This window comes from Vollenhovia emeryi, unplaced genomic scaffold, assembly GCF_000949405.1.
Source record: "Vollenhovia emeryi isolate VEMERY1.0 unplaced genomic scaffold, V.emery_V1.0 DF939169.1, whole genome shotgun sequence".
In the NCBI taxonomy this organism is placed as follows: domain Eukaryota; kingdom Metazoa; phylum Arthropoda; class Insecta; order Hymenoptera; family Formicidae; genus Vollenhovia; species Vollenhovia emeryi.
Genome location: NW_011967197.1, coordinates 408,043 through 419,907, shown reverse-complemented (window position 1 = coordinate 419,907; position 11,865 = coordinate 408,043). Strand labels below are relative to the sequence as shown.

General features: G+C 40.2%; 1 protein-coding gene across 2 annotated transcripts in view; it reads right to left on the bottom strand.

Annotated features, from left to right (window-relative positions):
• LOC105563972 (A disintegrin and metalloproteinase with thrombospondin motifs 18) overlaps window positions 1-11,865 on the bottom strand; it is a 56,072-nt gene that overhangs the window by 18,609 nt on the left and 25,598 nt on the right. For both annotated transcript variants that reach the window (XM_012016008.1, XM_012016007.1), the window contains exon 3: window positions 2,909-3,009. In XM_012016008.1, the coding sequence (XP_011871398.1) occupies window positions 2,909-2,971 (63 nt within the window). In that variant the 5' untranslated portion in view covers window positions 2,972-3,009. The remainder of the gene's footprint in view (window positions 1-2,908; window positions 3,010-11,865) is intronic.

The window sequence follows — 11,865 nt, the reverse complement described above, 5'->3', positions numbered from 1 at the left end:
CAAATGATCGAGAATTTATCGGGACGATTTCAGATCCGACAATGAATTTTGTAATACCCGTCAACCGTGACACGAGTTTTAATCGTAATGTATTTCACGCGTCTGCGAGCGTAACCGCCGATATCGGTAGAAACGCCGTCTTTCTTTTCTCCCCCTTCTGTGCACAGTAGATTACTTTCTTGGTTTAGGAGCATTCCGGTTTCGCTTTCGGTCTCTCTTTCTCCTTCTCTCTCTCTCTCTCTCTCTCTCTCTCTCTCTCTCTCTCTCTCTCTCTCTCTCTCTCTCTCTCTCTCTCTCTCTCTCTCTCTTGCGGTGCAACAAGTGCACTCGCGAAATCATGTAAATCACGTGGAACGACTGCCGGAAATTGCCGGAGCGCATTTCTCATCTGAAAGTAATTATTTGTACCGTTTCCTAACGACCGGAGATTTACGTAAGTCAGCGCGCCGTCGACTGACCGGTCCGCGATGTCTATCCGCGAATGATTTAACGGCTATCGAGAGAAGCGCCTCTTTATGTGATTACAATGTTTAAAGTATCTATTATCGACACTCGCGTTCGCAACCGCTTCTCGCGCTTCATTCCGCAGACGGGACACGCGCCTGCACACGTGAACGTTAATCAAAACGCGCAACCTTTTAACATTTTTATCACCGATGCATGCCTTTGCAGTTTATTACCTATACAAGTGTTTCAATGCGTTTGCCGCGGCGAACGTATTTTATTGAAATCCCCACGAGCTATTTATTTATTGATTGATTGCACCTACGTCGCTTTTGATTTAATTCTAACGTAATTCCTGTCGCGTGCTGACATCATATTGATTACGATCCAATAAAAAATCATATTACACTCCGATAGCTGTCTATGAAATGATACGAAATAACACAAGGCAGTACCGGACAGTCGGATAAAAATATTACTGCAATTATTATTCGTGCACAACTTAATCAATTTAATCTGTCTTACGTATGAACGGATGTCTGAGTCAGAAATTTTCTCACAGAAATTGTCCGGTGCGAGAAATTAACGCTTTCGCAAATAATTCAACAATAATTTGTACAATTTGCACGGGCCCAATTTTAAATCGTCGATTAAAACTATCGGCAATTTTTACACTAATTGTCGATATCTTGCTTTAACAGAATCTTTATGTCGATCGCTCTTTCGCTCCAGTTTTCTCGCCAATCGCCATCACGTACGCGGACTTTGCAACACGAGTTGCGCGATTACTTTAAATTTCTCGAAAAAAAAAATCGAAAGTAAGGCAAGGTGGTTAAACAGCGTCGAATGGTTCGATGATTTTATCGCAATTTCGAGGTGCGCGAGGTTCTTACGTAAGTTAGAGGAGAGCCGGCCATTGACCACGCTCGTGATGATTATCTACGACAAGATGACGCGCTCAACCGACGCGTGCTGAGTCGTAACGTGCCATTAATCGCAATCCTTTCTTTTTTCTCCGTGTGCTTTCTTAATTACGAGACCGTTACCGTTGGTACGTAGCAATTGTCAGTGCTATTAATCTCCAGTTAACAGGCCCCATTTCGTGAAAACGTACGTTTCGCACTTGCACCTTGTCTTAAGAATAAATTCGACGAGTGGCTAATCTGATGAGAACACGGAGAGACCGTTATGGTTACGACATGTCTAATTAGGGTTGGCACAGCCCCAATAAATAGTAATATTTGGGATAGCTATATCTGGTTGTCATATCCTTATTGGTATGATAAGATAGTGGAGACAACTGCACATGCGTTTTGTGCAGCAAACTTAGTGAGTGTTGCAACACAAAACAATGTTGTAGATGCCCCTACTATTTGTACGGCATTTTAATTTTAGTTATTCTTGCCTTAGCCGGTCTTTCCGCGTGTAACGAGACAAATTGAAATTTTGATTACGGACAATTGCAACCTTCAAGCTTAAAAGTACACTGATAGAAATAAATGGTTGCTGTTACCACAATCTCACTATAATTTCTAGTCATTTTAGGAGCCAACCACGTTTTTATAATTATTCCAACTACGTAAGTAATGGTTGACCTAACAACGTATTATACTTCTCATAGACACAATATTGGTCCATGCAACTTATGATATAGTTGTCATAAACCAAAATAATATTATAAAACTGATATTCCTGGCTATAACTATTACACTGTGCAATTATAGTTTCAAATACTACATATTTTTCTATCGGTGTACCTCGCATTTACATCTCTTTACATCGGATTAGCAATAGAAAATGTATAAATTCGCGCGTGGATACGACTTTTAATTTTATCGCGCGCAACAACGTGCGGATAAGCTGAAAGGACATTAAGTCAAAGGACACAAGAAGCTTGGAGCTGTTTCCGCGCAAATCCCATCGCGATAATCGATGATCGTCGGAATAATTCCCTCGTAAATAGCCGGCGCACCCAACGTTACAATCGCGAGCAACGCGCGGGGAATTATGCGGCGTCGTTAATTCCTTCTCTCCCACATTACTCAAGCTAATGAATTTCTCCCGTGCCGTAATCGCGCTAAATAATAATCAAACGTCAAGGCGCGCGCGCGCGCACGAATTAAACGAGGGACTCCTCGAGAGCGACACATGTGCGCGTTGAAATTATATTCTGCAAAATTAATGGCAAACGGGAAGAGGAAAGGGTAGGGTGGATTACTTGAGTAAATAGAGACACGCGCGTAAATCAAAAGGACGCTGCCCGCGTACCGTGAATTTACCTCGCAGCGACGTGATTAACGTGAATTAGAGTCGTCATCGTATTCTGCGGCCGTTCGCTTTAATTCAGCGGAATTATCCTCTCGCGAGCGCGCCCGCGGACACGCGTATTCTTTGTCTTAAAGAGGTAATTGCACGGGATAACAGTGTCCTTGGGCGTCTCGGCGATACTTGGCTGCGTTCTTACCTTGTGGCATCGTACGAGAGGTAGAATGATGGCCATGCAGAGAAGGACAAGGGCGCGAGTCATTTTGCATAAAAATATTCCCGACTGGTTGCGTCACATCGCTGAAACAGAAAATATCGTTGTCTCGTTAATGAGAGCGTAAGCGAGGGTAATTAGCGCCTAATACAGCCACGAGCATACTTGAAACTCCGTCGCGCTCTTGACATTTATTAATTTACGTACTTGGACACGTCGTTTCCTTGCCCGATCCCTGAGAAGTTAATGGGAACGATGTCCGTCCATTTATTGGAATTAGCAAAGTTCATCGTTCAACGTCATCGCGACCGGTACGGTTAACAAAAGAGAAAAGGAGAGTCTATAATTGTGCTCGAAGGAGCGGATGGAAAGAGATAGGTGCTTTGTCAGCCGACGCAATAAAGAAATCCCGGGATTATATAATTCTTTGCCACACCCCCCCCCCCCCCCCGGTGGACGAAATGTGAAAATGAAGAATCGAAACTAGCCGTCGCGATGAGTTCACGCGTGCATGAAACTCACAGAACTGCCGTGCCGCGCGGAGAAACGAGAGTGCGATGTTGAATAGGTATACGCGCGCGAGTACGACGGGGGCGATCCCGGAAAGAAAGTTTCGTTGCATCGGATTAACGCCGAATAGGCTCGCGTCAGAAGACACAGACGTACGCAGAACCTAGGGTGTTCGCGCGAATAAACGCATTTCGCGCCGAAGCCGATACTTGATCGCCGCGCGGAGACGAAAGAGAGGATCGATGGCCTTCGGAACTCTTTCAAAAAAAGCGCCAGGTCCCGAAAAGAATTCGCGATGCGTCGGGGTTTGAAATTGTTTACAAACTCCACGTGTTATTTATGAAAAATTTATTTTAATAACTCGGCCGCGTGAAATGCAAATCAGCGGGGTATTAATTATAATTGGGTGTGCTCGTTATTGAAGATTGGCGAAAATGAATTGAGATTTGGGTAATTCTTTTGCTAGACATGTAGACAAAAAATAAGTTAATCTCTAGTCAATTTAATGTCCACTTCAGTTAACTTCAGTTAATATTTATGGGAGCACAATCCTGAGTTGCTCGTATCGGTACGATTATTTTATGATATAATCGGAATATAAAATGAAACTTTTGGAAAAAAACAGAATCGTTAAAAATAAATTAAGGGAACTCGTTAAAAAGATAATAGCATGCGCGGAAGCTGCTTATGTAAATTAATCTTCAATTATAAAATGTGTTCTGCGCCTCTTGATATTTAAATATAACGTATATGAGACAGAAAAGTTAATAATATTAAAGCGTTGCATAATTAATTTTAATTAAAAGTATATAATCTGTAATAAAAAAAACCCTGGTAGAAATGTATCCAGTTTCTCCTGATACTCTTCCAGTTACCGTCTAGTATTACTGCATTCTCATTAGTTTTAACAATACTGCACAGAAAATGGACAAGAACTTGATGGAGTTTTATGTGTCAGTGCTGAAGCAGTTTTCCTGGTAAAAAGATATGCCAGGCCGCTTAGACATTTGCCCAGTTACTGTCTAGCATTAATAGATTATTATTTATTAAACTACTTATTGTTTTGTTCTTGTCCAGTAATTGGGTTCAGATTTTGCTCATTTTTTATGCGAAATAACTGTAAGAAAAGCATTACGTCTTAATTGGGATTCCAAGTAGTTTTACTTCTCAGTTACTAGACAAAAGTTGATACAACTGTCTAGTAACTGCTCGAAAATATTATATCAATTTATTTTAATAAAAACATCACTTCACCAGAAAAAGATCACACGTCAAAAAGACTCAAGATTTAACACATTTATTTTCTTTTAAAGAAATTGATGAAAATAGTTGAAAATAAAATGTGGACGAGAAAATCTCTACACGCTTTATTTGTAATCTAATTTATCTTTTTATTTATTTATTAAAAATCATTGATTTCTATTTTCCGTTTATCCTCTCAAGCAGCAACGTTTGCAAAAGAAAGAATATCTGAGTAATTGCGAAGAGAAAATCTCTATACACTTTATTTGTAATCTAATTAATTTATTTATTAATTAAAAATTATTGATTTCTACTTTCCGTTTAGCCTCTCAAGCAGCAACGTTTGCAAAAGCTTTGCAAAAGAAAGAATATCTGAGCAATTGCGATAACTTCTTTTTTCCCTTGAAAAACTTACTTTCTACGAGATACATCGAGATTCAATTTTTCAGAAGAATTGAGAGAATCGCGAATCGAAGAGAATAGCTCGAATGGAGAAATCTACGGGAGTAACGAAAGCAATGGAGTCTCGCATGGCACTGTAACAAAAGGGAAACACGTGTCTCACTGTTTTAACAAGGGATAACGATCTCTAACCGAGTAATATATTCGACCTTCGTGCAACAATAACGACGGTTTCATAGGTCATATCACGAGGACCGAGATTCTCACAAATATGCCTCACAGAGGGGATCTGTTACGCTGCTTCGTTTCTGACGAATTCTGATCGTCTCTGATCGAAAATTACTCATGCAGCTATTTAGTAATTACAGGATTACATCGTGTTCGAGTATAAGTTTGCGCACCTCCGCATTGTTATTCTTAATGGCGATCAATTTGCGGAAATTTCTAAAGAAAGATACCAACGTTCCGTTCCTCGCCGACAAGTATACCTTCATTGAATAAATATAACATCATCAATTCTAGCGTGCTGCGCATATTTTTCAATTTTTAATTTTCTGAATGAAATTTATTCATTTTATTTTCAAATCTGTTATATATATATATATATATATAATATATCAATCTTTACGACATTTTATAAATCACTCGTACGTATAGCAAAAACTATAGTATAGTAAAACTATAGTATAGTGAAAGCATAGTATAGTAAAATTATAAAATTGAGTTACGTAAATTTTGATAAAGTTTTAAATAATTATTATACGCGTAAAATGCGATCGCAAGCGAAAATTTATTCAGAAACACTGCACAATTATCGGCATTAAAATTGTTATGTAAAAATATTGATTTCGTGGGGAATGAAAAGCACCTGCGCGTTTTGTGATCTACGGCGCAAAAGAAGCACGTTATCTTCGCAAACGTCTAAACGCCTTAGAATAAAATTAGTTCATAGAAAAGAAATACTTTCACCTAAAGGTCAGTCGAACAATAGAATATGAATTTAGGCCATCGTTCACGTTTCCAGTATGACATCTAATTAGTTTCACTGTTGCTTCGTTAATTTTTTTCAAATCAAGTTTAGCAATTCGCACGAAGTTGCAAAGCGTGAACTAACATAATTTACTAAGGAAACGACGCTAATGGCACACACAATAGCTATAGAAGAAATGAAAGAATGACTGGTTTATGCGAAATTATAAAAGTAGAAATCGCCTGAATAATACGTTTTTTCTACCTGACCTTGCAGAAACGAGTTTGGACGATGGTTTGCATTATCAGTGTGACATTTTGTTTATCTTATTACTACTTGGTCGTGCTAAAAGATGTTTGTCACGGAGAAGTTGAGCCAACAACAACTGCTTATATGACAGGATAATAAATATTAAATTGTCCCAAATTATACATATAACATAAAACAGATAATTTTGCCAACTTACGTGAGCAAAGGAGTTCTGAGAGCAGCTTAATTTGCTTAATTCATTTGTCATTTGATTTAATGACGTTAAATTCCGTGTAAGAAAATGAGGCCGGAACTAACTAAGGTGCATTTCACGATCTTGACAAACGAGCTCCTAACTATGAGAAAATAACGGATATTAAATTATCCTATAAAAATGTTATAAAAACCCAGTTTACGTGGACAAAAGAATATCACTTTCGTTCGACCTCGAGGAAACGAATTTGGGTTCTGGTTTCGCGCTAACGCCTAATTTGCTTCATTGTCCTCTGCGTTTTGTGGGTGAACAAAACGAATGCACCGGTCCTCTTTCTCTGCGCGGTGTTAATTAACACAGCCGGTAATTGCGAGATATAAATGCCAGCGTTACACTCGGAAAGCCGAAGACGAAGCTAAGTAAAGGGCAACTGGTTTCATCGTATTATGCACGATCGAGAGGAGAGAAAGAGAGAAAGAAGCAAAGAAGGAAGAGAGAGAGAGAGAGAGAGAAGAAAACGAGAGAAGAGCATCATCTCGATTGCGAAAAGCAATTCCTCGCCTTCCTCGCCAAAGAGGCAAACGACACGATTCCTTTTACGAGGGAATCAAGAGAGAGAGGAATAAAGTCGAGTCGATTTTATATCGCCGAGTGCACCGCGCTCGTTCACTTTCTTTTCGGATTAGCTAGAGAAGACGGGATCGAGCAGCCTTTCAACGGGATCAAGCGGCAGGAAGCGATGGAAAGTGGTTGCGACATCGGCGGTCATCGAGATATCCATATCAAATTTTTATCTATCCGCTCGCTATGCGTCGCGTAACGTTTACACACGATCGCCTATAACGCAACATCCGAACGTATAACTCGTACATTGCGATAGTAATGCGTTCAGTGAGCAGTCGGTTCGTACTTATGTAGATCAATAGCTGCGGATTGCGACAGATAGACTGCGAATTGCAATGGCATCGCATCTCAAGGCTCGAGCGTAATTACCTCTTAAAAATGACACGCATTGCGCAAAACTTGCACGCACGTAGGGTGCGGAGTAGACCAAGTCTCGAAAAATCAACCGGTACGTAATGACGAATGGTAACATGACTGCCGATTGTATGCGCATCATTCGTAAGATTTTAGAATTTCAAGTGACTATTTTTAGAAATGACAGCTACGAAATTTTCATTGAAAGTAAAAAGGCCTCTATTTCTTGCGGCGTTAATCTCAATGGTCTAACATTATCATAATAGCTCAGTCATCTTAATAACATACGATTTTTTTGTCGGAGAGATTCACGGAGAAGTAATATATCAAATTGAGTTTCCTGGAAGTTGCCCGTTTTACAGATACCGAACCTCCTAAAACGGGTCTCAATTTTACTGCCCATATTAAAACGGTGTGCCCACATTAAAGTGATTCGATATATTTTGAACGACGTGGTTTCGGCGGAAATTTATGGTATTTACTTTGTCGAAGGTCTTTCACAATCGCGCAGGGAGAATCGCTAATTTTATTACGACGTGCGAATATATTCATTTCCGATTCGCAAAACGGATGGACTCGATGAATGGTGAGCTAATCGGCGGTAGCACCTATCCCGCGTTCAATGACTTTCCTTCGGTCCATCATACGCTTATGAACAGCAGGAAGTAATGAAAAGTGCCTGCTTCCGGAATGCGAAAACACCGGTCGGGACCAGATCGAGTGTCGTGAGAAATCGCGCGACCGGAGCCCGTGCTTCTACTTATTACATCGTTACGCTGAAATTTCAGCTGTGCGCGATTTCTGTTACGAAATGTAGATTATTAAAAAAGGAACATGTAACTCAAACTGTATACATCGTCTGCGTACGTGACTTTGATATTAGGAAACCAGTCTCGAGAAATAAGTCCTTTCTACGCAATCTTAGATTTTATATCCACGAGCACTTGAGCGATCTCAACGGTATACCGGACGTTTTCCAGTTAAATTCCACCGATATTTCGTACAGACACCATAAAGCTATACTGGTGCATAACGTAGCCATTACTTTCTTGATCAAATTGGAATCGGCTGCTGCTTAACTTTCCCGCAACCGAATCTCGAATTAAACTTTACTACTTTTCAAGTAAAGCCCGTTTGAAGCTAAATAAAGAACAAGCTTCTGCTATTAAAGGTTGCCTTAACTGAAATTGCGAAAAATCTTTCAATTACTTGTAACACGAAGACTCTTGACACTAATTTTCAAACGATGAAACTCTGCAGAAAGTGTTTTAGGTACATAGGAAAGTGTATTTCAGTGTAGGTAACTATGAATGATGGAGATAGATGATTCTCCACCTTGTTAATGTACTGTAATATTTCGATGTGATATCTCTTTCTCTCCCTCGATTTCACTGTGAATGCAAATCCAGAAATCTCCGTAATGCACTACCGAATACATTACTTTTCCCTTTCGTAAGAATGCTACGCATTCCGATCAAACGGATTTTCTCCCTTTGCTTTCTTTTCGCCCCACGAAATTCTGCTGAATACTCCCGTCTTCATCATCTTGCCAAGAAAGCGGCAACGACGATGTGCGATCGTGCGTGACACGAGGTGTTGTTGCGTACACGCCCGTGAATCAATGCATCGACAGCAACGAGGAAAAAAAGAGGCGGGGAAAAAAAGAGAGAAACGAGGTAGGATTGTTTTATGCAAAATAGAAAGATATTTCGAGAATGCGCCAATGTCACGTAAGAAGTGAGACTTTTAATACGCGCTCGCACGCCGGACGAGCCGCGAATAAGAAAACGCGTGAGACACATGTATCGCATTTCAAGGCTACTATATATTTCCTTTTTTTCATGTCAAAAAGATTAATTCTGCTTTCGTAGCGGCTGTTTTGTAGTGCATTTAAAGCAACTTTGCGCGGCTCGAGGAATGACTCTGTAGAAAAGTACAGCAAGTGACTGCAGGCCGAGTTTAATCAACAATATCAAGAATTGAATGGGGCGTTAGTGAATATTGAACGGAATAAGGCTCGGTTTCATCAAACGTCGCTTAACTTTAATCTAAGTTTGACTCATGTTTGTCTCTTTCTAAAGTTGGGAAGAAATAAAGAACGAATTAGGCTAAGCTTAAAGTTAAACAACGTTGGTGAAACCGGACCTAAATATTGAGAACTGACCGATAGCTCGCAAAAGTCAATATCTTTTCCTTAGTCCTAGCGACATCAAAGCTGCGTTCGGAAACGTCACCCGAGTGCCTCAGTGTATCATTTTAGCCTTGTTTAACATTGGTGAGTAACAAGACTAAAATGACACACAGAGGCACTCGGGTGATGTTTCCAAACGCAGCCCAGAGACGTCTTTAAAGCATACAATTATTACTCACTGTCACTGTATTTTGTATTCATTCTACATCCTCAGAAAGGATTTCTGTTACCGAGATAAAAATATTCTTGACGCATTTATATTTCTCACAACCTCATTTAGTGTAAAAATAAGACAATATCAAAATAAAATCAATAATTCTTATTCTCCTCTATCGAATTAAAAAAGATTGGCTTACTATATTGAGACGAGAGTAACTTTCCTACAATAAATATGATTGGCGCTATATCGATCCTATTTTACGATACATTCAGGTGTAATAGCATTCGATCCGGAAATTTTTTTCTGTGGTGCAAAAGAAACAATGTGGAAACAAGATTGTTGTATTATTTGAACTAAAATAATACGCGACAAGAGTATTTGCCATACATTCTCAAGCATTCTTGATTTTGTGGATTAAATATTTAACGCGCAATGCTGTATCTCGCAGGTGTCTGGCGCATGCATCGCGCAATATAGTTCGCTCGCGGTATTAACGCATGTTCAGCGGGACTTTCTCTTATGGTCTAAACGAGAGGACAGTGCCATAAGCGGCATTTGGAATACATAGCCGCTCTCGAGGACGCACAGAGCCGCGAGGCATTGATTCCCGTCACCGCAGACATCAATTTACACGTTCCCGTCCGTCCAGCCTCGCCGTTTCCGGCTTATCGGCGAAAAAAATAATAATTTCTTTGTGAGCATGTTTATTAAACAGGAAAACGCAACTATACAACGCGCGGCTGTCACATTGCCTCGCCGCGTCAGACAACCGACGAGCGGTCGTGACGAATCAAAACTGGACGGCCGTCTCTGTGTAATAGAAAGTAGAAAAGATTTTATAAGAGTCTGGAGAAAAGGAAACTTTAGAAGATTCTCGGAAAATAATATTGAAGAGCACTAATTGCTCCGTTCATTGTTGTATCTGTAAATTAATATCAGCGTGAGAAATCTTTATTCAGAAATTACAAACTTTGAGAACTGAAGCTTGTAAATTTTATGTTAAATTTTATTTTGAATAAAAGTTTGTTTAGACTTCCGTCTCGCAAGATCAATTCCAAAAGCTATACATTGTACTTAAGAACGTTAAAAAATCGTGAGAGGTCTTTACGCCTGACGCCTGCTATTCGGCGCTCGACTCTTCGGTCGTCGCACACTATTTTTCACAACGCGAGTCGACGCGCGAAGTCTTCAGAAATCCCAATATTTTTAATGTATCATCTTTTACGTCGTAAATTCAAATACTTTCTTGGTTTAATCAGATTTTCGGATATGTAGAATGTAAGAAAAGACTTTGCTTTGGAGATAATTGCTTCCGGTTTATCGCAAACAAAAAAACAAACGTTTAAACGAGGCACGTATATCATGACAAGATCGTATGCTATCGCAGATATGTACATACGTACGTACATACCATATGTCGCGGTCCGTGGCTGCGCGCGTCCATAACCGTGAAACTCGACAGAAACAAATTGAATTCTCCGTGACCTGCTACGGTCCCCCCTTTTATAGTGCTAATGAACTTCTTTTGTCGATTTCTCCGGGACAATGAACCCATCAGATAAACATTTATATTTTGTCATTTAAGTTGAAGTTATATTCAACCGACTGAATGAAATTCAAGATGATCGACGCTCACTTTCCCGTGTGCGAATGACAGTGAAACGGCATGCGTTCTCCACGTCCGCGTTACGCGTTTATAAATCACATTAAAAAGTATGATGAAAAACTTTCGTTTTTTTTTTACTCGGGCATCTTCAGAACAAGTGGATAATTATTTAAGTCCTCCCCGTCATTTCGTCACGAGGCATGGACTGTGTCAGCGGACGAGGTGCCCGCGACGTTTCAGGGCCACGTTCGCAGACTGAAACCGCCCCTCCCTGCGTTTCATTGCGCGCATTCTGCAGCTTGGCCGCGTCGTCGATATGGGAACTACTCCGCCTTGGTGCATTTTTCAAGTCCGGCCTGACCGACGGTCAGTCGCGGCCACAGACTTCTATATAATACTAGACTGCTAACTGCTTATGTA